At 39.9% G+C, this 24892-nt stretch overlaps 1 protein-coding gene across 2 annotated transcripts in view; it reads left to right on the forward strand.

The window, feature by feature from the left end:
- The window catches only part of radil2b (Ras association and DIL domains 2b), a 38022-nt gene extending 14651 nt beyond the window's left edge, over positions 1–23371 (forward strand). For both annotated transcript variants that reach the window (XM_005447950.4, XM_013272196.3), the window contains exons 6-18: positions 5692–5988; positions 6109–6501; positions 7060–7097; positions 7183–7409; positions 7647–7759; positions 12418–12682; positions 15881–16053; positions 17867–18011; positions 18092–18258; positions 20042–20528; positions 20618–20814; positions 22566–22705; positions 22782–23371. In XM_005447950.4, coding sequence (XP_005448007.1) covers positions 5692–5988; positions 6109–6501; positions 7060–7097; positions 7183–7409; positions 7647–7759; positions 12418–12682; positions 15881–16053; positions 17867–18011; positions 18092–18258; positions 20042–20528; positions 20618–20814; positions 22566–22705; positions 22782–22875 — 2736 coding nt within the window. In that variant the 3' untranslated portion in view covers positions 22876–23371. The remainder of the gene's footprint in view (positions 1–5691; positions 5989–6108; positions 6502–7059; positions 7098–7182; positions 7410–7646; positions 7760–12417; positions 12683–15880; positions 16054–17866; positions 18012–18091; positions 18259–20041; positions 20529–20617; positions 20815–22565; positions 22706–22781) is intronic.
- Positions 23372–24892: the final 1521 nt, after the last annotated feature.

A 24892-nucleotide genomic window follows, 5' to 3' on the forward strand; every position in this document is an offset into this window, starting at 1 on the left:
GGCTTAAAACTTTCCTTTTTGCTAAAGCATATAGTTAGGGCTGGACCAGGTGACCCTGAATCCTCCCTTAGTTATGCTGCAATAGACGTAGGCTGCCGGGGATTCCCATGATGCATTGAGTTTTTCCCTTCCAGTCACCTTTCTCACTCACTATGTGCTAATAGACCTCTCTGCATCGAATCATATCTGTTATTAATCTCTGTCTCTCTTCCACAGCATGTCTTTCATCCTGTTTTCCTTCTTTCACCCCAACCGGTCGCAGCAGATGGCCGCCCCTCCCTGAGCCTGGTTCTGCCGGAGGTTTCTTCCTGTTAAAAGGGAGTTTTTCCTTCCCACTGTCGCCAAAGTGCTTGCTCATAGGGGGTCATATGATTGTTGGGTTTTTCTCTGTATTTATTATTGTGCTATCTACTGTACAATATAAAGCGCCTTGAGGCGACTTTTGTTGTGATTTGGCGCTATATAAATAAAATTGAATTGAATTGAATTGAATTGCCAGAGCACATTTTGAACAGCACCATGGGAATTTCGGATTTTACACAGGTGGTTGGATGTTACACTGTGGAAATGGAAGGAAGGTGAGTGTTATTAACCCTCTGTGGTCCACGGACACGCTGCACCTGCAAATCACATGACTAACAAGCTGCAGCCACGCTGAGTCTCTATTTCAGCCCACATTGAAAGTTCGGACTTCAAAGTTTTTAAATTTTAATTACAGGCCAGTAAATCCAGAGTTATGATAATATATATATAATCCATGCTTTTTTCTAAATACTGTCGTCACGTTTTTTATGTGTGTGTGTGTGTGTGTGTGTATTTTAAGCGTTTTCTAAGGACAGCGCGAAAACAGTAAAGAAAGGAAAAGAAGCCACCGCTTTCCTATCGGTGTAAAAATGTACCATGTCAACCAATTTTTAAAAAAGTCAACACGTGGGATTTGGTTGTTTAGGGAGAGGGGAGAGTTTTTAGAGTGACAGTAACGGCAGCGAGACAGAGCGAGCGAGTGAGAGAGAGAGAGAGAGAGAGCGAGAGAGTTTTTAGATGTGGGAGATTTGTGACGTTTAGTGTGGAGTGTACAGTTAGTGTGTTGTGTTGTCTTGTGTAGTTGTTCTGTTGTGTAGTCGTTTTGTTTTGTGTGTCAGTGAGGGCACTAATGAATGTCACAAAGGCACATTTGCAACGTAAACACTGTCACTAAGCAGAAAACCAGCAGAGTGATACACCTCCTGTTGTCAGGCCTGCAGGTTTATCCCTGTGCTGTTCTGTCTTTTGGTGGACAAACTTTTTTTTACTGGCACACATCATTTGTGGGGCATCTTATTGCGACACCTGATTGTTCTCTCATTTTAGTTTTAGTAATATTTTTAAATGGTTGTACAAAATGAAAGAAACGGCAGGTGTATTGGCTGCATTTTTAGATAAATAGTTGTATATGTTTACAAAATGTACATTTTATATTTGCATTTCAAGTTAAAAAAATTTACTCAACATGCCTGTGGGGTTTTTTTATAGTAAAAAAATACTACTAGGATTTTAAGTTCTTTGTGTGATTTCAGATCAGTAATACTAATGCAGTATGTCAGTGAAAAAAACAACTAAATTCAGTTGAGCTGAAAAGAATGATCCCAAACAAGGCAAGAGGAAAAAAATAAAATGAAACAATTTGAGGGTGAAATACAAACGTAAACTCAAAAGGAGTCAAAAATGGGCAGTTGTAATTCAGACCTCAGTGGGTTAATCCAACAAATCATGAAAAATTAGGTTTAAATTTTTGTTCATGACAGTGCAGATTTCTGACATTTTGTGATTGATTTCTAACAAAAAACAGTGTGAAACTTAGACTTGTGTTTGTAAATGAACCGCCCCATGTTGTGTACCTTTCTGGGTTTTATACTTATTGGGCTACATATTTATTTATTATACAGGCTATACAGTACATAACATCAAAACTGTTTTATGTAACTAAAGTGTGTAATTATGTGGGCTACAGACAATAATTAAGTTATAGACTATATTTATATGAAAAACGTGTATACTTACTGCATTTGAATCATTTTAACCATATGTAAATACCTGCATATGTGTTTGGGAAAAAAAAGGCTTTGATTTTGCCACCCCATTTGATTTCTTTGCCACCCTCATGCCACCCTAAGAAAATTTCTCTAGATCCGCCCCTGCTCAAGGCGCTTTATATTGTAAAGTAGACCCTACAATAATACATACAAAGAAAAACCCAACAATCATATGAGCCCCTATGAGCAAGCATTTTGGCAACAGTGGGAAGGAAAAACTCCCTTTTAACAGGAAGAAACCTCCATCTGAACCAGGCTCAGGGAGGGGCGGGGCCATCTGCTGCAACCGGTTAAGTTGAGAGAAGGAAGACAGGATAAAGACATGCTGTGGAAGAGAGACAGAGATTAATAACAACTATAATTCAGTGGAGAGAGGTCTGTTAACACTTAGTGAGACAAGTAACTAAAGAACTGTTGGGTAAATGTTTGGCAAGCAGATTGGGTAAATCTCCTTCTCAAAGCCTGTAATGTTAACATCTTGAGATGTTTTAAATGGTAACACTTTCTAAATTCATAGTTACATTTTCACTATAACATATATATCAACTGTTGAGCATGCTAACGTTTGACTGGAATAAGTTTTAGCTTCAGTCTTTTAGCACAATGCCATCATGGCCAGACTGGAGACAATTTAATGAGTTCTTATTTCGAAATGCATTTATATAAATTTCATAGAACTAGAACTAGCTTTATCAGTTATCTAGGTAGATTCTATATTTAAAAGCCGCTACAGTCAGTCAGTAGCTCTGCCTCTGTTAAGTATGGTTAGCTAAAACGATAAGGTATAATTGTTGGGCAGGACTTAGCTAACGGTAAATTTAGACTGCTTTACAGTTTTAGCTGCATGTAGGTTGTTTTCAGCTTCTCTAAAAAATATTTCCATATGCAAACCATTACATTTTAAAGTATAGTGTTACATGTGCTGTAAAATCCATTGTTTTCTTAAGTGAAAGTGAGAGGCAGCGGAAAGAATCATTATTGTGAAGGTCAGTGAACAGCACGCAGAAAAACTGTCAGTGTAAAAACACTGTTCAGGAAACAGAAGAAGACAAGCCTGGCACTGCTTCCTGACTGATTACCAGTGGTTTTTTAACGGTGGCCAACAGCCGCACACATGCAGGCACACACACACACACACACACACTAACACAGATTCTCACACACTGCAGTGCTTTAGCTCTGCGTCACAGCTCTTTTCCCAAAATACCCTTCATAAGAATATAATCATGTACCCCCAAGAAATACTATTATAAAGGTTTAAAGAGTTTGTTTGTGCATTAATTCAGTTTTAATCTGTCCAGTTGGAAAGCACAAGCATCACAAGGGGAATGTCAAACATAATAATCTGTACACACTATGCTTGCCACTCACTGGGGCTAATAAAACATTGTTTGTCTAATCAGGCTTGTCTAGATTTTAATTCCAGTGCCTCCACATGATCAGACTGCTAAGCTTTGTTTGAGGGCGACTGTTACATAGCTGATGGTGGACTGACGTAATGCACTAAATTCAATCTTTTTTTTTGTTAGTGATTAACAAAAGGGCTAAAGTGTGTCGTTGTGTCTCCAGATCACAGCACTATTCATAAAATGAACTCAAGCGTTACAAAAGCACTCATTACTCAGATTTGAGCCCTTTACAGACCAAACAAAGTCAAATAGATGCAGTTTGTTAAAATGTCGCAGATATGTTGCTGATTAACCACAGACTGTATATATAAGATCGATGTAGCCGACTTCATGTTACCCTTTGGTTTGTGAAGTTTGCAGCATGTGTCAGATCAGCATCATTAACTCAGTAATGCTACCACATGAACATAATGGCAGTTAGCTCAGTGGACACAAATGTGTGAGGTTTGAAGTGTGTGCTTTTTTTCTTCTGCTCATAATTTTATCAAGATTTGTTTTTAATTGTTGTTTTTTTCCACTGTCTATATAATTGGTAAACAGACAGAAGAAAAGGATTCTTGAATGCAAACCTCTTACTAGAAAGTCTAACAGGACATTCAGGTGCTATTTAAGAAGCACCTTGAGCTGATGACAGAGTAACATCTGCAACATCTGTACAACTTTAATTTTGGAGCTATTTTTAACTGCAACTAGACTGCTGCTGATGGTTATTCAATGGTTGATATGCTTTCTTAAATCTGGGCAATCAGTATATGTATATTTTTCGTTTTTTACTGAAGGTACAGTGTGTAAAATCTCTCCACTATGTTTTCGTATCCCTCCAAATTCCCACAGGAGCGCTTGCTGCCATGTATTTTTCAATCAAGGTACAAAGAAAATAATCAGACAAAAATCAAAAAAATATCAAACTAACTGTTTTTACCTTCTCTAAAATATAGGTTTAGCATTAGCATTAATAGTAGTGTTCCACCTACAGTGACTTAGACCTCAGAGTTCTGTCTGGAATGTCTATGGCATTCACATGAGTAGCAGTTTGCTTTATTGCTGATGGTTGGCTGATAGCGGACATTCCAGACTTCGACTGCCTGGATAACTGTCTTGGGCGAGAGACAGGGTACACCCTGGACAGGTCACCAGTCTGTCACAGGGCTAACACATAACCACATATGCCTAGATAACCCTCAAATATATTTACTATCCTGTCATATGTTAATCAAGAATATGGTTTGAGCTCAGTGACAGTCACTTCAGTTTCTCGCCTCAAAGTTCAGAAAAGCTGAACCCTACTGAAGTCACTGAATGTCACTAATTTTGTGTCAGCACAGATCTCCATGTTGGGATTGCCTGTGTGGACACACTTTTCTGTTACTAAATGCAGAGTTTTACCACTGTTTTTACTCAGGTACAGAATGCATTCACTGTCCAGACAATTGACATTGAATTGTATTAAGCAGATCTTTGCATCCTTGTTTTTTAGCTTTCCTACTATCACTAAATCCTCTTCAGGCAACCATTCTTAAGCTATATTATATATATCATAGGCTATATTAGAAGAATTGGAACCTGTCACTGGATCATTGTGCAAGTTCTGATTTGAACCAAAACTATGATCTCCTTCTAAAGCTTTTGGAGCTTAAACACAGCATGTCTTTTGCCCTGTCTTCCTTCACCCCAACTGGTCACAAGAGATGGCCCCGCCCCGCCCTGAGCCTGGTTGTACCAGAGGTTTCTTCCTGTTAAAAGGGAGTTTTTCCTTCCCACTGTCACCAAAGTGCTTGCTCATAGGGGGTCATATGATTGTTGGGTTTTTCTCTGTATGTATTATTGTAGGGTCTACCTTACAATATGAAGTGCCTTGAGGCGACCATTGTTGTGATTTGGCGCTGTATAAATGAAATCGAATTAAGATGAATTAAACCAAAAAGATCTGAAAGTTAAATGTAATCAAAGAGCAGGTAAAACCAAAACAATAATACCAAAAAAATAAAAATCTCACATTGGACTCAAACCTCTTGTTTTTAACTTTTTTCTAAAAGTTGGGAGGTCAAGTAATTGCTTCTTTATACACTAAAAAAAATTCTTTGAGCATGCCTGAACAAAGCACCAGCAGACAACGGCACTGTACAGAGTGGAATACATTTGAGAGAAGATGAGTATATAGTGAACTCTTAGTGATTTTTTGGTAACTTGTCATTTATTCCTTCACTCAGGACTTTGTCATCTACCTCCTTGCCAGCCCAAATATTGTTGTCGGTCAACAAAGCAGTCACAAGGAAGGGTCAAAGGCTGATATCCTTCTCTATGCCACTGATATTCTTCCGAGACACTGCTACTTCCTTCGCCAAAGCGCGGTTGCATCCACCGTTCTCTGTCCGTGTCAGGATGCTGTGGTCACTAAGAATGGAAAAGGGCTGAGAAATGAGGAGCCGCTTTGCCCCGGTGATATTATTGGGTTGGGACAGCACTACTTGTTTCTTTTCAAAGACCCTCTAGCTTCAATGCACAAGGTAACAGCAGATTACCTTCACAAGAACCAAAATCTTTTACTTTTAATCAATTTGGAATTTTTCATATGTGGAAATCCTGCTTAATGTTTCATGTTTCTTGTTTCTTTCTGGAAAATAAAGGAAGTGATCAGTGATGCTCTTGAACCCAGCCTGTCTGCTGCCTCCTGGACTCTAGGTCACACCACCTCTGCAACCACAAGAGAAAAGATCCTCTGTAGCACCTGCATCACCTACCAGAGCCCAAACTGCAAACAGCCCTTGAGCGGAGGGCCTCCATGTCTAAAATCACCCGAAGGCCACAGTCTGACTCTTAGCTATGCAGCTGAAGACGAGGACATCATTGTGAAGGAGATTGTTGCTATGGGGAGCAATAGCAGCATCAGTGGTAGACCACCGTTGACTGTTGCATTCTTGTTGTGCATGTGTGTTCAGTATTCATCGGTTTGTCTTCAAACGTCAGACCTACGTAGGCTCCTGCTGCGTATTGCAAGTGGAGTTCAGAGTGCCATGTGGGTGAGTTGTGGTAAAAGACATATAAGGAGCTCTGCTGTCTCCACATTTTAACGTGGAACATAGGAACAAAAAGCAAAAAAAGTTTGAGAAGTTGCTCCAGATGTGTTCAATGTCAGGGAATCACAGATTTCATGTTAAAAAAGGATGTGCACAGGTTAATATTTAAAGAGATCCATGGCTGGTCGCCGTGATGTGCTTACACAGTCTTTTTCAATCATCTGTTTCACTTCTAACCAAAGGAGAGGTCAGTTTCAAGTGTTTCTGAGTGCATCCAGCACGAGCACACCAAGACCAAAGAGAAAATGTTTGCAGGGAGAAAATCAGGCTTAAAATTCTGTTCCAAAAGTTAATTTCCAAAAGCAGAACTTTCTTCAGGGACTAATCATTTCTTAGGAACTCAAACTGCTGTCCACTTAGCAACCAGGGACTAAATTACTAAATTAAGTTACGATCTGAAGAACAGAGAAATACTGTTTTATATCCCCCAGATGACTCTGACTTACAATTTTACCTAGTGCTATTTTAAGTCACTCCAAAACTTTTAATCTTGTCATGCAGGAGCAGACCAAGGAGCTGGCTGCAGTTCAGCCTGAAGTGTAAGCAGAGCTTTCTTTATTTCCCCGACACTAATTATATTACAGTTCACAGAGAACACTGCATAGCTTTCCTCTTGTGTTGCAGTCTCAGGGGCGAAGGTTCAAACCCAGAAGACCCCACACTTCTCTGCCTCCAAGAGCTGATCCCTGGACTGCACCCCCTAGTGGTGTGGATGTCAAACAGCCTGGAGCTGCTGCATTTCATTCAGCACCAGCTGCCTCTTATCCTGGAGTGGAGAGCCCGAGAAGAGGAGGAACAAAAGGAGGAACCAGAGAGGGAAGATGATGAGAGCAAGGAAGTAAAGAACTTGGGTTAGTTGTTTAGGTGCTGTAGAGAGTATGTAGTCATAATAATAACTAAAGAGGAGCCATTCTGCTCGTTTCCAACTCCAGATTTTTATTGTTGATCTCTGCTGGCATAATTTAAAATTCATAATATTCCTTATTTATCTTATACTGGGCAGTAGTGCAACCAAACAGTGTAACATTATGAAGCACTGTCCACATTTCCAACCATATGATGACATGACATTTATGCATTTCTTTCAGTATTGTTAGAGCTTCTGATGTCCTGCGTCCGTTCAGCCAGTGAAGAGACGATAGCTGTCCTAGAGGAGGTCATCATGCTCGCCTTTCAGCAGTGTGTGTACTACTTCACTAAGGTAACAGATTACTATCAAGGGAATGACTCAGTGGTGCGGTTTACAAATTGCTGATTACATATGTCCTTGGTTTAACTGGAAGGAAACAATCTAGCCTGCATAGACAACTTGTGGATCATCTGGTCCACCCATTGAAAATGACTGAGAATAAAGAGCTTAGTTAGCATTCCAATAGCTTTCTAGCAGACAGAGCAGCAATGCTGCCAGACCACACTGAGTGCATTGTGACATGGGAGAGAGGCAGGACACCAAGGGCCTTTGTGTGTGTGTGTGTGTGTGCATCGATGAGTGTGTTTATTAGCAAGGAACTATTTCTTTCAACTTTTTATTTTTAGAGAAAGGACTTTGTGCACATATTCTCATGCTAACAAAGGTTCAAATGTCTGTATGATGTGACAGTTGTACTAATGAAGTAATGAAGAGCTATTTTTTTGCACCCTTTTAGCTTGTTTTTTGGTTTTCAAGCTTTGTAGCTTTTCTCTTCTTTTTTACTCTTTCTTTCTTCCTTCTTAGTTTGGATGTTTTTTGCCAGTGAAAACAAACTGTATTCCAGTAAGTTAGCACCTTGTTAGTAAACTATGATTCCACCTTGAGCAATAAAAGGGCCAGATTTCCCAAAGGTAGATAGTCCCCCCCCCCCCCCCCCCTAAAAGAAAATTATTAATATTAATTTTTCTGGATACCATTGACTTGGTATCCAGAAAGATGACAAGAAGCTGAAATCCACATAAAATCTTTTTTATGAAGGCAACTGATTGCTAAAGCTACAGTGACACACGGCTAGAAGCTGTCAACCTGTAATCTTGTGGCAAAGTCTGGTTTCTAGGGAATGAAGTGTTTTCCCAGCTGGTAAGATGTCGCTGGATGAAATCGGTTATGAATAAGCAGTACCATCTTGTGATGGCTTTGGCCATGACCAAATTGCTGTAGTCACCCATAGTTTGCTTGGAAGACCCTTGTCTGCAAACGGTTGCTAACTACCCAGACATAGTGAAGCATGAAAAAAAAACAGAGAGCTTTATGGTTCTAAGTTGAACCAAAACATTTCCAAAGGTGCAGCTTTTAGTTTGAAGATAAATGGTCTCTGCTGACAGAATGCTTTAAACTCTTCACAGCATCACAACAGCTAAGCAAGCAGCTAGCGAGTGTTTGCAGACAAGATGCTAGTTTCCATGGAACTACAGGTGACCACAGCAATCACAGAGGCTTTCAGCACAGCACTTTGCAACCATTTTCACCTAACACATCTGAGCAACTCCCCAACCTATTTTCCCCTAGCAGCCAGTGTTTACTAACTACTCACTAGTCTTCAGGCCTACATGACTTAGGCTTTAGCACTTGATTTCAGAATGATTAGCAGTAACCACATAAAACCAGCTGGGGAATACGTTTTCCTTTATGACCGGTGTTTGCCAGACAGTCACCAACTGGTCTTATGTCCTGTATAACTGGGTCTAATATGTTAGCCATAGCAAATAATCTAAAATTTCATGAAGAGGGGGTTCCACTGCCTTGTAGTTGCTACAAAATAAATTAATACTGCTTCAATTTCATTCAAATATACAAGTGAAATGTTTGTATTGGTATATGGTTGTCTATTTTTTCTAGAAGTTTAAGAGTTAGTCAAGCTCCTTTCCATTATTTATGCTAAGCTAGGCTAGTTGTCTCCTTGTTCTAGGTCCAATTTTAGTTCCTAGACTAAAGAGTGGTACTGATGTTCATACTTATCTCACAGAAGGAAAACTAGTAAGCACATTTTGCCAAGTTCCAAGGTGTCCTGACACTAAAGGTAAATCATTTACAGTTCTTACTCTGTATGTTTGTATTGATTTATGTTGTGCTTTATTCACACAGTGTTCCTTGGAAAAAGAGAAAAAAAATCATATTTTATTGTAGCCACAGTATCCAGTTGTGTGCATTTTCACTAAAGCACCACACCCATGGAGCTCTGCCCAGGAAAGTTTCAGACAGATTTCCAGTTAAGTGTGTGGGTGTGGGTGAAAATAGCATCCAAAAAAATTAATCAGGAGACTGTCCTATTTTGGTTCATACAGTTACATCTTTAGGCTGATAGTTGATATGGAAGTCTCCTGTTCCAGTTACCATGATGCTTCAAACGAACAATGCCGATTTAAAGAGTTGTGTCTTTTCAAGTATTAGGCCACATCCAAGACAGCATTAGCACAGTGCTGACCTGACATGCTGACATGCTACAGATAGAAAAACAGAGGTCTCACATATTCTGGCAGCTGGATTTTTTTTTTCTTAAATAATTTTCCTGTGAAGGAAGTAACTCAGTAATATGACCCTGGTTCTTTAAAGAGGAAAAGTGTTGGAGGATATGGTCTAAATACCTGCCTACAGATAGTAATTTCTACCAGTCTGCCTGGTCAACCAGATGACTTCAGATATGTATGTGTGTGTATTATATGATGCATAATTTTACCTTTTAGAAAATTTAATGTTCAGCTGGTTCACCTTAACTTCTCTCCTGCATAGTTTTGCTTATAAAATAAAAATTTATTTGAGTATATCCAAATCAACTAATCAACTGGTAGCATTTATAATTTCCTTTCCATTGTCAGTTAGTTATCTCTACAAAACAATTTACAAATTAGAGCAACTAATAGTTAATTGTGTGTTACATAATGGTACAGCAGATCATGAAGAACTTCAGGGGACACAGGAAAGCACCAGTTTTGACCAGATATTTAGATATTAACAGGGTATTACAACGAACTGCCACCTTCTTCACCAAAATACTGTTGCTGTTGTTGTTGTTTTTGTATCCATCTTGTACAGCGTCCCTTGCGGTGAACTTAAAATTGCTGAAGGAAGATAGATTGACTGGTAAAGTCAAGTAAAGTTAATCTCTGTCTCTCTTCCACAGCGTGTCTTTTATCCCGTCTTCCTTCTTTCACCCCAACCGGTCGCAGCAGATGGCCCCGCCCCTCCCTGAGCCTGGTTCTGCTGGAGGTTTCTTCCTGTTAAAAGGGAGTTTTTCCTTCCCACTGTCGCCAAAATGCTTGCTCATTGGGGGTCATATGATTGTTGGGTTTTTCTCTGTATGTATTATTGTAGGGTCTACCTTACAATATAAAGCGCCTTGAGGCGACTCTTGTTGTGATTTGGCGCTATATAAATAAAATTGAATTGAATTGAATTAAACCAAGTAGATCTTATTTTAACTGAATGTAGCTTTTAAAACTTTATTTTATTGTAATCTATTGTATGAATCGTTCATGAGCCAAGGATGGGTTAATGTGAGGTATTATTTGTGCTGCATAATTTTGATTACTAGACAAAAGAGAAGAGGATGAAGTTATTTTCCTGATGTTTGGGCAGATTGAACTGGCTTTCTTCTCACATAGTCTTTTTTGTTTTTCGCTTTTTTCTGGTCCTGTTAATCCAGGCATGTTTTGTCATCCATCACAAACGCCACTACTTAGAAAGCTCAGAGCCATGAGGCCTGTGGTGAAGTCACCACTGTCAATCTACAGCAGCGTTTTATGTAGTGTAGCATGTCTGAGGCAGTATCAAGTTATTTTAAAGCCTGACAGGTTGTTCCACAAGGTGAGACAGGAAAAACCTCTTGTTCGATAACATTATAACTCCTCCTAGTTCACGGCACATTCAGCTCTAAATCTCAGCAGACGTGCTAACAGTTTCTTAAATCTGTTTATTTAGGAGTATTTCATGGCTTTCCATCTGATGTGAGGGTTATTGCTGCGGGATGGAAAACAAAAGGCGCCACTGGTGAGCAGCTATTGCAGCTGAAGACATGTCGTGATGAATAAAGGCGCACTTTAACAGGCTTGTGGGCAGACTGCGTGTTTACGTGTTCGTCACAATGAATGCAGTTTTATGTTTTTTTACCCCAGGCTAATACGTGCCATGGATGCATGTGGTAATCCCCGAATCCAGTGCTGCTGAGTGAATAAATCCTCTCTGCCCTGATTCCACTGAGAGATATTTTCCAACCAGCAACATTTGCAAGATTATTTGCTTTATTGTTCAGCCATTTCCAGTGTCTTATGTGCAGTGGGATCCGTGGTCGTTACATTCTCCTGTTCGTGTTCGGCCTTTCCTAGCTGCAGAGCGTTATAGTGAAGGTAAACTGATCTCCTCAGGGTGGATTGCTTCAGAACTCTTCACTCAGCAGTTCTTTTTGCAGTGCAATGCCAAGCCCACACGAGCCATATTCAGCTTTTTAGGAATGTGATCTATGGCTGGAGTTGGCCTCGGATGCTTGGTGGGTCTAAGAGTGAGATCGGAGAGGAAGAGAGATGTCTGTGTACAATTAGCCTGAACAAAGCTGCCGTTGTCCGGGCTCGCCCTGGAGAACACCAAGGGCCTTTCACTGAAAGGAAGAAAATGTTAGAAACTCTGTCTTTTTTATTTCTGTGAGCACTGGTTGGGTCTAACCAATCTTCTCTCAGCTATGTTATAGTGTGAGACAGACATGCCAGGAAAGTGTGGGTGGTCTGAATTCTAGGTTAGGGGGTTACATGTTTTATTTTATCCTGCTAATCAGAACATCCACCACACAAAGTTAACTTTTCCAACCTCAAATTAACCCACAAGAATTGTCAACAACTGCCAGCTCCACATCAAAACTGAGTGACTCTAAGCTGGCCATTTGTTTTCTGTCTCACAAGGTCCTTTACCCAATCCTGCCAGGACTTTTGGATTGCAATCCGTTCAGGGAAAATTCTGACCTGAGTACATCCAGTGAAAGCGCTCAGGTCCTGGGTAGCGGAGGACTGCAGGTCCCTGGGGAGATCCAGCAGGTGGTGGAGGTCTTGACCGAGTGCCTGACACTAGTCTCAGACTGCCAGGTCCACCCGGAGATTTCCTCTCAGCTCATCAGCTACCTCTTCTACTTCATCAACGCGTCACTCTTCAACTCACTCATGGAGAGAGGTACGTTGGTTGCCTGGGGTGTTCCAGTGTCTGTATCATAGACTATAGTAAAGATGGATGTAGCCACTGTTTGCTGCATTATTAACCTTTGAGAGTTTTTTTAGGCAAAATGACCATATTTGGATAAGAGAAAGAATAATTAATAATTAATATTAGCACATAAATACCACTAAATAAAAGAAGCACAAACCACTCAGATATTTAGATATGTCACACTTGGATAACCTGGAAATTGATACATTCTTATTCAGTTTATTATCATGATAACCAATATTAATATTTTGAAGCAATATCTAAATTAACCTTGAATTTCAAACGCTACTAGAACATAAAAAAACTGCACATAACGTCAAATCTGTAACGTCTGGTTAGCCATTTACGACCTTTAACCCTCTGAGGTTTAAAGCCTGATTTAGACTTCTGTGCTGAATCTTTGTAGAAGCCACAGTGTAACCTATCTACTGTAAGTTAGCAACACTGTTGCCAGCATTTATGTGGGTGCTTGTGGGAATGCTGGGAATTTTTTCCCTCATGGGTCCCCACTATGTGTTGTGGTCAGATTTTTTTAGGGGCAAACATATTTGTCCGTCAAGTTTTTCCACATCTTTGTACATTCCCTCACATCCATTCCCGTAGTTTCATCAATCTCACTTCAGGAATTTGCTGACATTTGTGACTCCTTATGCTGATGCTACGATTATTATTCCTTATATTGACAATGATTGTCTCAATATAAGGATAAATTCAAAATCTTCAATGAAACAGTAGCATAGGTCGATGATACTGAACAGGCCAATCACAGTCGCTGCGGACTGCATCAACGCAACTTTTTGTTAAATTTATAGAGAAGTGCACGTCCAATTACGCCGTAAGCTTCCTGCAGTGTTTCACTGGGGTTTGTGGTTACTAAGTATGTAAGTAAGTAAGGTTTACTTACAGTTTTTTAAGACAAAAACAAGTCACAAATTACTTTACAGAGATATTAAAAACAAGGTCACCTTAGTCATGAGGATAACACAAAACGCAAAAACAGTAGAGCACTGTCTAATTACAACATAGCTATGGCGTAGAATTCCCATTCAAGCATAAATCTCCAGTAAGTCATCACTGGTGACAACCCCAACCCTAACACTAACTCTTGGCAATCAGAGTATGTCATTATGTTTTTATTTATTTACTCTGCAAAGTCTCTGCTTTCAGGGAACCAATTATTCCAACTGACACAAAGCAAAAACTATTTTTTAAGAAAAAACTGTTTACTACAAGCACGTCACACCACAGACATCGCACCAGTTTAGGATTAACATAACATCCATGCTGATGGATGTCAAAGTCCCAAATTGTGCTTCGGTAAGAAGCACAATTTGGTTTGTGGTGTGATGCACATGTAGTAACCTGTTATGTTGTAAATTGTTTGGCTGTGCTTTGGAAAAGAAAGACTAATTTACTGCATAAAATATCGTGACTTGCAGACCTCTGCTTTGCCAGCTGATTGCTTGGTTTCGGACACCAACTTTTCAGTCTGGTAACTCAAGCAGGCTCTCCTCCACACAGTCATCATTTATAAAGTGCTTTACACCCAAAAATTGTAGCTAACAGGTGGATTTTCCCATTTCAGTACAGGTAGCTAAATAAGGAAATCCACTTACTGCTTAAAAGACAGAGACTGAAAGTGGACACTATATCTTTGGTTGCTTAGAATAAAACTCATTGTTGTAGACAGAGGCAGTACAAAAGTGACCCCCCTTAGACTGCGTTTTCTCCTTGATTTTCACTGAGTTATTGGTTCTGTCAATAGTTAGTTAACATAAACTTAAAACTGTCTATGAGCTGCAACCAACCAACCCGGTGACGTTATGTTCTGTACTGGCACAAGATGGCGCTAAACATGTTCTAAAAACTATTAAGGTCTATTTCTTAAATCCAGCCTCACAGACAGTGTTAAACATATGACAGCTTTTAAAAGCAGGGCTCCATGGTGTAAATTAGCCTTTATACATGTAGTGTTAAAGTCTGGAACATTTTTTTCTTGACATGTATTAAATGACCTTACAGAAATCTCAGTAGCTTTCACTTTTTATCCAAATCTCAAAATCTTTTAGTAGTTTGGCATAGTTGCCTTCAAGCTCTTTCAACACATTTTTGCTGGTTCGAGCATCATCTTTCCTGATAGTCTCAGCTGAGGTGGATAATTTTAAAGGTCAGCAGAATCATTTCACTTTTTCAGGTCTTCACAGTTTATGCCACGACTACTTCTCAGTCTTTCGTCTGCTAATGAATTATCCTCATCAGTTACAAGAAGATCAGATTGTTACTATTAAATGGGAAAACTGTGCGAATATTCTGCCCCAACTTTGTAATAACATTTACACTGAGTCTCATTTGTCATGAATTTCTTTGCACTTCATCTTTTCTTCTATATTGGCACAGAGATTGTGATGCATCATGTATGGCTTAAACCTACAGCGTGTTTGGCATCTTTTTCCATATATCTCTTGGCTCATAATTAATTTTTAAGGCCTGAAAGTGTTTGTACTGGCTAAAACAGAAGTTACATTTAGCTGTAACTGCCCTGCCCTCTAGTGGCCATCAAGAGATTTAGCAGTGGCTGCAGCATTTGTTCACTTGTCTCCTTTGTATTTCTTCTGAAGTATGAAGGGTGCCTACTTAAACCTAAGTGCTTCTACTGTGGGAAATTAACAATATGCAATAAAGATAGGTTAAAGGACATAGCAGTCGTCTGTTTCTTATAATTCAACAAACAGATGAAAGATCTAAAAACACCCAGCTGTAATTACCTTAAATCAATATGCTACAGCAGGTTTTTACCAACATAAAGAGGAGTTGAGATTTCAGTTATCATATTGGCTAAAATATAACCATGTGTGTAAGTAATTAAGAGCTTGACAGGGGTGTCAAAGGTCCTTAAACTATCAGCAGGAGCGATACCTGCTCCCTTGTTCAAGGAGGAACAGGAGGAGCACTGCAAGAACTACAAAATGACCTCCACCATGTTGCATCTCACACTGTCCAGGGGCTCAGTCATGCCCGAGTCCAGATCTGGGAGGAGATCCCCCAGGACACCATTTTCAGCTCATTAGGAGGATGCCCCAATTTTGAGCATAAATTTGAATATCTAGACCTACTGTACATTATACATTAATACATAAAAGTGTTTTAATGCTGTTGTGCACACAGGATCTGAGCCAGGGTTCTATCAGTGGTCCAGAGGTGTGCGAATACGAGCCAATCTTGACCTGCTCCTTGACTGGGCCCATGCAGCCGGACTGGGAGAATTAGCCTTGGAGCACACACACACTCTCTCATCGGCTGTCAATCTGCTGGCTACGCCTAGAAAGAATTTACTGCAGGTAAAAACACACACACACACAAACCCGCATCCTGCAGAGTTATAATTATTCAGCTGTTAATAATCTCCAGACAGATAAATAGCAAAGAGTTTCTCAGAACGGGAAAGGGGAGTTATGATCTAGACAGCATGACAGTCTACCTTGAAAATTACAGTGTTATTTCTTCAAATAGTTTGCATTACAGTACGTAGTACCTGATGTTGACTCTCATTTCAGATCTTGTAATAAATCAATCAATTCAGAAGCTGAACATGTAGAATCCTAATCCTCCCTCTAAATCTCACCTGTCTCGTGGCCAGCTGCAGGGGAAACTCTTACTACGAAATTGGAAGGAAGATGGGAATACTAATTTTTCTTCTGTTCATAATTTTTATGGACAGAATTTCTAGGCGAAGTCAAGAAGACTTCGAATTTGGTGGTCTCAGAACCTCGTCTCTGCTTTTCGCAGATGATGTGGTTCTGTTGGCTTGCGGCCAACAGATGGCGGCCTCCAGCGCGCACTGGAGTTGCTCGCAGCCGTTTGTGAAATGGCAGGAATGAAAATCAGCACATCCAGGTCTAAAGCCATGGTCCTCAGCTGGAAAAGGGTGGAGTGCCCACTCTCGGTCAGGGACACGTTGCTGCCCCAAGTGGATGAGTTTAAGTATCTCGGAGTCTTGTTCATGACTGAGGGGAGGGGGAGATTAACAGAAGGATTGATGCTGTGGCTGCAGTGCTGTACTGGTCCATTGTGGAGAAAAAAGAGCTGAGCGTTAAAGTCAAGTTCTCGATTTACTGGTCGTTCTACGTCCCTAGCCTCACCTTTGGTCACAAGCTTGGGGTAGTGACCCAAACAATGAGATCACGGATACAAGCGTCAGAAATGAGCTTTCTCTGAAGGGTGGCTGGCCTCTCCCTTAAAGATAGGGTGAGGAGCACACGCATCCAGAAGGGGCTTAGAGTAGAGGTGTTACTCCTCCACATCAAAAGGAAGCAGTTGAGGTGGTTCGGGTTAGCATACTTCTTGGGCGCCTCCTGGGTGAGGTGTTCTGGAAATCTCCTACCAGCAAGAGGCCCTGGGCAGACCCAGGACACCATGGAATTATGATATCTCTCAGCTGACTTGGAACGCCTCTGTGTTTCCCTGGATATGAGCTACAGGAGGTGGCTAGAGGGAGGGAGGTCTGGGCTCCTCTGCTTAGGCTGTTGCCCGAAGAGAAAGGATGGATGGATGGATGATTTTTCTTGTTCCAGTATTTAATTGATGTACTGCACTTAGCCTAAAGGCATCCACTTGCTTGCCCTGTGTTTGCTTAACGTCATATTTAAACATGAATTAATTCAACAAAGTGCTGGAAACATTTCTTAGAAATTTTGGTCAACTGCTGCTCAGGAGGTAGAGTGGGTGGTCTGATATTTGGAAGGTCGTTCCCGTCTAGATATTGAAGTGTCCTTGGGGAGTATACTAAACCCTGATTCAACAGTCTGTGTGCGGTTGATAAATTGCCTAGTTCTGTTTAAACCTGTGGATGAATGTGGGGAGTTCATAAGCTCAAGCTGACCGAGACACCAGGGTCACCCCTGTCAGGTTTGAGGGACACTGGCTTAAAGTCGTTGGTCCCAGTTTTTAGGTACTCACCTTTAAATGGCTACTTTTCACAACAGCATACAAACCTTTCCGTTGAGCAGCTGTAACTGTATTAAAGAAAGACAACTGACTTGTAGAGCTTCTTATATAGCGCTTTTCAGATGAAAATGTAATAGAAGAATCATTCTAATGCACTGTGTGTGTGTGTGTATGTGTGTGTGTGTGTGTGTGTGTGTGTGTACGCAGAAAACTTGGGTGTCACTTCGCATAGACTATCCTGCCCTGAGTCCAGCCCAGCTGAACCATCTTTTGAGTCTATATAGCCCAGCATCGCCTTGTAGACACACCTGGACTCCTTCAGTGCAGGAACAAGCTGCAGCACGGCAAACAGGTGAGAAGTGAGTGTACTGTGAACACGATAATCTTACCTTTCATTTTTTTCATTTTAATACACTCCGTTTTCTTGCTTAGCTGACATTCTTGAGAGCTTTGACACCCACCATCCACTGGTGCTGCCAGATGTGGGCTACCAGCTTCAACTGAGAAGAGCAGTAACTGATTCAGCCCTGAGGAGAGAACTGGACAAGCTCAAAGAGTTTATTTCCACCTTAAATCTCTTAACTGCTGAAGACCACAAGGTAAGAAAATTAGAAAAAGAAATAATATTTTATATAAAGCATAAAAGTATAGAGTTTGCACATAAAGTCAGATTGGAAACCTTTGCTGAAAAAAATATATATCAGAAAACTTTCTGCTAGCGGCCTTGTGAGACTATAGCAGTATTAGCTTTAGCTTAAGCGCTAGCACCACCAAGCAAACAGTGTAAAACCAACCATGTTGATTTTTACTGCGTTTACCTTCTTAGTTTGTAGTGTTAGTCTGATGACATTTGCTAATTAGGAGTAATAACTGCTAATTAATAAAGTTCAGCAGTTCTTAGTCGATCTGACCGGTCTTGCTATATAAATACCCCATTATATAGCAAGTACAAATTCAAACTAGAGCTAAAAAAAGATTGCACATAGAAGTCATGTTCAACAGGTAGCCACATTATCGGTTTCAAATGAGGAATGTTATTTAAAAAAATGTCGCTTTCAACTGAAAAACCAAAAAAAAGTCTAGTACCACTCAGTCCTTTTTCAAGAAAAACTTCTTGTTCAGCTTTCAGCTTGTCTTTAATATTCAAATTCCAGTATTTAATGTGTAGCTATACACTAAGTCACTGAGAGACTGGAAGGAGTCCAGCTAGCCTGGGCCCTTTTAGAAGTTAAAACATCTGTCGATGATTTTTATGTACGAAAAACTAGAAAGCTAATCGTCTGTGAAGGCTGTCAGTCATCCAGGTCATTGTAGTCTAAGAAGCTTGGAAAGAAAAAACTCTCCTGAGTTTTAAAACATGTGGCTATCCTAATTGGGCTTTCATCAAGTCAGCAAAGAGGCACCGAAAAGATGACCAGACAACAACTAGGGAGGATCAGAAAGACAAACGCAACAACACTGTCATCCCCTATGTAGCAGGTTTATCAGAAAAACTCAGGAGAGTCTTCTCCAAGCACGACATCCCAGTATACTTCAGACCCAGCAACACTCTCTGACAAAAACTGGTTCATCCCAAAGACAGAACTCCTAAACACAAACTTAACAATGTAGTGTATGTGTGAGGAATACTCAGGAATGCTCAGACCTCTACATTGGTGAGACCAAACAGCCACTTCATAAACACATGGCACAACATAGAAGAGCCACCTCGACGGGACAAGACTCGGCGGTTCATCTGCATCTAAAGGACAAAGGTCACTCCTTCGAGGACACCAATGTTCACATTTTGGACAGAGAGGACAGATGGTTTGAAAGAGGAGTAAAAGAAGCCATTTATGTCCACTGTGAATGACCATCTATAATCCAGTTTTGAGATCCCTTCCCAGACGCCTTAACGCCCACTCACATCCGTTTTCACACCTTGGCTCATGTGATTAGGTAGAGGATCATCAGGGGGTCCTTTTGTCCCTCTTTGGGGGGATACTCCCAGGGCTTAAATCCACCATTCGACCTTAGAACTGAAGAAGCTTCTCGGATGAGAGGTGAAACGTCTTCAAGCAACTTAAAGAGGTCCAGACGTTTTTTTCTTTCCAAGCTCCTTAGACTAGAAAGCTAATCACATATCTATACCAGAACAACGGCAGATTTTAGGCCTGAAAGTGACCATTAAGAGTGAAAAATCAACAGCTCAAACACTGCAAGCATATTTGTTGCACATTTCACAGTCACAAGTTCTTCATCAGACAATAATGCAATAAAAAATAAATCTGCTGACACCCTTTTTACCGTTTACATCATGTTACAATGAACTATACTATGGTGGCTATTTTTCTGCTCATTGGTGTATCTATTCATGCTGTTCTAATGTTATCTGTCCACCAGGGTGATGAGATTCAAATGGAGGCTAACCTGACTAATGTGGCTAATCTTCAAAACAGCAGTCTAGAAACTTTGAATACATTACAAGCTGATTTGAACTTATTGGAGCCTAGTGACCAAAATCACCAGTCCCCTTCAAGTACCTTTGCTCCCTTACCACCTTCACCGCCATCACCGCCATCACCATCATCACCGTCATCACCGTCAACACCATCACCCTTTCCTCTCTTCACCAGCTACCTGGATGAGTTCAGCTCCTCTGGTGCCAATATTTTGTCCCAAAAGCTAAGAAATCTAGAGCTGCAGACAAGAGAGACTGAGACCAGCGAGTCAAGGAGGTCAGTCCTGGACCCCTCCTGCCTCCTCACCCCACCTAACAGTCCCCTCATACTAGGTCGAACTGATCAGGTGAAGGAAGACCAAGACAAATGGATGAAGTCTGATGATGAGACACTTCCCTGGCTTTCTGGTGTAGATGCACATGATGAAGGTATAGAAAGACATTCCCATTCCTAGTTTCTTCTCTGCGTCTTTTTTTTTTGTAATGAAACTGAACATATTATTTGTTTTACTCTCCAGGTGGATTAGTGTATCAGTGCTTAGCTGCTCTCAAAGTAGACCGCTTAAAGTCCGATTGCAGCAATATGAAAACACTCGTAGAACTAAAAGAAGAAGAGGAGGAGCAGGGAGATGAAGAAGAAGCAGATGAAGAGGTTTTTAGCCTGGAGCTGGAGCGAGGTGAAAGAGGGATTGGTCTTGCTCTAATAGACACAAGGGTAAGTCAACGAGAATTTAACCTGTAGACAGTTTGTCACAGGGCTAGCAGAGTCTATGGCACAGCTCAAATTTTATGGCTGCTGGGGATTTTTTTTTTTTTTTCGTTTTTATTTTTGGCGACCACTGGAAAACTGGAAACAATTATGAAAGGTGGCACACATACAGCTCTCTGCAACGTTGAAATTCCAAGAGTAAAGTTGAAGATCTATTTCGAGAAAAAAGTCGAAATGTGGAGATTACAGTTGTGCCACAACTGCTATACCCTCTGAGTTACTGAAATCGTACGTCAGAATCGGTTTTAGCAACAAGGAAGGAAGTGATTTCTCTTTTAGCACATAGAGTCAGTGTGGTGAGGAGTATGGAGTAAGCTGTGTTTGGTCAGGCTTTGTACAAAATGCTGGTAATGAACAGATGTGAGGTAATTGATGGTTATGCCATCATGTATGTTGTGGCCTGATACTCCATCACAGCACTCTTTATAATAAAAAGAGATAAACAACATTTTTATGTTTTTGGAAGAGGAAAGAGAAACTTTTGATTTTAAAAAATATATAATAATAAAAGGTTCAGAAAGCGATAACAGAATTCAGTTTTCACTTTTCAAATATTTGTATTTTCCCACACAGGAAAAAAATCTTGTGAATAAAAAGGATTGAATTTAGCAGTTGTTGCTGGATAAAGACAAATAGCTAGCAAACATGCTACTGATTATCATTTTATCTGAGTTAATAATCAGCTTTATGTTTTGTTTTTCTTTTTATTAGTAATATGTTAAACTTGTTTAAACATTTGCAACATTATAATTATTTAAAAAACTGTGTTTTACCATTTAAATAAAAAATGGTAAAATGTCAAATAAAACACTAAAAACCATGCAATATAAACATTATAATAAAACTAAGCAATAAAAACTACACTCGCAAATAAACACTAAAATCAAAATAAAACCAACATAAAAGATAAATACTGTGGGAATTATATCATTTTTATAACATGTTATTTTTCTATATCCTTTTATTAAGCTTTGAGTAGTGGCATTTGATTAAAACATTTATTCAATATATCGTGTTATTACACATATTGCGAAAGTGCTTAGAAAAGTTGGCCTTCTGTCTGGTAAGAGGTTACAAGCTTTATCTGGCGAGGTGAAAGGTGAGACAAAGTCCAGTAAGGCCGAGGCACGCTCGCCGGCATACACAGACATTATATAGATTCATTTCTAGGTTAGAGTTAGGACATATTTTGCTCGTAACTGCATTTTGTGCCTGCAGCAGTTTTTGCAGAATGTGCTTCTGATATCGCGGAGATAAGCGAGAAGACAGGAAGCATCTGACGTGGAGACGGAGAAAATGTCTTTTTGAGTGTGTGTCAAAGGTTGTCAACAAAAGAACTGTGGTTATTGTAACTTATGCATGTTATGTATCTGCTTGACGCAGGAGGGGGCGTTTGTCTCTCACCTCAATCACGAATCGGGACAATACAAAGTTCCACTGTGTGACAACTGTACTTGAGTTGTTAACAGCAGATGTGTAACAATAAAAATATATGTATAACATGTATAATATTAACATAAAACACATAATACATAATAACTATATATTATTATGTATTGTGGCATGAATTATATTACTTCATGCCATTTATATATAAAAAATATAATGCAGGTAAAAGTAAGGACCATTTTTAAACCTCATAGTCAGAAACTGTGAAATCTTTGGTTTAATCAAGAACTCGACACCTCATGTTTCAGGACACCTCTTTGAAGGCGAAGGGCATCTTCATTCGTGCAGTGGTCCCAGACTCTCCAGCTGCCCGGTGTGAGAAGCTGTTACCAGGAGACAGGATCTTGGCTGTTAATGGAATCAGCCTTCTTGGACTGGACTACCAAAAGTAAGAAATCTATCATATCTCATATTTCAAGAATTTGGCATGAGCAACTTTGTTTTCATATCTTTCCCTCTTTCAGCGGGAGGGAGCTGATCCAGTCATCAGGGGCCAGACTGAGGCTACTCGTGTCCAGATCAAACTGGATGGCTAAGATTATACAGAATGAGTGCTGACGCTACATTTGCTGAGAGACTTGTGACACACCATCAGCACTTAAAGATGATTCTGAGAGCGCTTGGAACTTTCAAGTTAAAGGATATGGACAATTTAAAGAAAATCTTCAGTCTTCTATCAGGTTTTAGATCTTTTGCAGCTTTTTAATTTACATCACAGTGGCATCATAGTCATTTTTTGTGTGTGGTCAAGATTATATTACTGTTATCATTTCCATGGGTAGAAGATAAGACCTTTTCTCTCCATGCTCTCTCCAACTAAAACACCATCACCACAGGAACAAGAAAGCAGATGCAATAACACACATGGAACATTTTTCACTGTGTTATCAAAGTTCCACTCCCTTGTTTAGTCTGGCATCATTAGCCATTTCTGGGTCCAAGTATTTCGTCACTTCAAAAGAAACAAACGAGCACTGCGGCACTACTGGGAGTAAAAAACATGGCTGTTCTCCCAGGGTTTTTTTTTTTTTTTACCATTTACACATTTACCATTCAGACATCCATGACAAAGAAGATTTATGAGGTTGTAACCAGGAAGTAAGTAAGTTAGCTAGATAGTTGACATGTTGATAGTTGATATACCACACTCGGATTCAAATATATTTTTAAAAACACAACAACAAACAAAAAATTAACATGTAGACCACTGTCCCCAGTGTTAGGAGGGTTAGTGAAGTGAGGCTTGTTGACATTTGATGATCTGCTACTTATGATGAGAAAGCACATATAAACATATCAACACAGTGAAGATGTAGGATGTGGATTCAGTTGTTCATATTGTACATGTCAAAGAGAAGGCTCTGAAAATGGACAAAACTTCAGTCAAGAGAACATCTGAAATGAGACCATCTACAACATCATAATTATGTTACTGGATGGTCTGGATTTCTTGCCATGAACAAGTTCTGAATACTTTGGAAAACCTTTTTTTTTTTCTAATTGTATATGTTTTGGCCTTTCATTCACATGTTTCTTTTTTTTGCATTTATATATGGACAAGAAAAACAAAGATTTTGTCATGCAATGTCAAAGTTGTACACCTTTTTGATGACAAATTGTGCTAATGTTTGTAGGTTTTCTGTAAACAGGATTATGTCACCGCAGCATACGTGGAGGAAAAAACAAAAGCAGAAAACCCCTGTTTTTAAAAAAAATAAAATATGCAGATTAAAAGCCACGTCTGCAGTGCCTTCACTTTTTCAGACTGTCTATTTTTTATATTGTCTTTCCTGCATATCAATAACTTGTAAAAAAAAAAAAAAAAAAAAAAAAGATCAAACTCAGCTTAAGAGAAAGTTGTTTATTTTTCTTCAATCATAATTGGAAATTTCTCCTTCACATGTTTATATATACTTTTTTAATTTTTAAATGAGAATGGACAACACAAAGAGATGGGAAAGAGAAAGAAGGAAAGAGAAGTTGGGAAAAGAGTTAACAGAAGGAGAGGGAAAAGAAAAATAGAGGAGAAGAGGGATAGAGAGAGAAAAGACGCTGAAACTCTGTTTTACCACCTGTTTAAAAAAACAAGCAAAAAAAACAACACAGTAGGGAAACCACAGCAACAACCAACATAGGCATAAGTAACAGTAAATAATAAATACTGCATGTTACTGAGCAGCACACAGTACTAATAATGCACAATATGTTTAGAGGCAGCAACCAACCCACACAGTGTGTCTGTGAGTACCCGTGGGCACACCTGTGTACACAGCTGTGTTTGTGGGCATCCATGTATTCAAAAGGTTTCTCCATGTAAGTGTCTAATAGTAGGTGTGGGGAGCCATAGCCCTGCCCCCCTGGACATGAAGCAGACATGGAGGAGATCCAGGCCATAGACATCCAGAGGCCCCACAGAGCACGAGCCCCGCCAAGCAGCTTCCGGGAGTGAGCCAGTACACACCCCTGGGGGGGCCTGCAATGTTCCGAGAGAGGTGGAGTCTAAGACCCGACCTGAAACATAGACATAGACAGACAAGTACACACAGATACAAACATGCATTCCCACCCTGAGTCA

Source organism: Oreochromis niloticus, linkage group LG8 (assembly GCF_001858045.2).
Source record: "Oreochromis niloticus isolate F11D_XX linkage group LG8, O_niloticus_UMD_NMBU, whole genome shotgun sequence".
NCBI lineage: Eukaryota > Metazoa > Chordata > Actinopteri > Cichliformes > Cichlidae > Oreochromis > Oreochromis niloticus.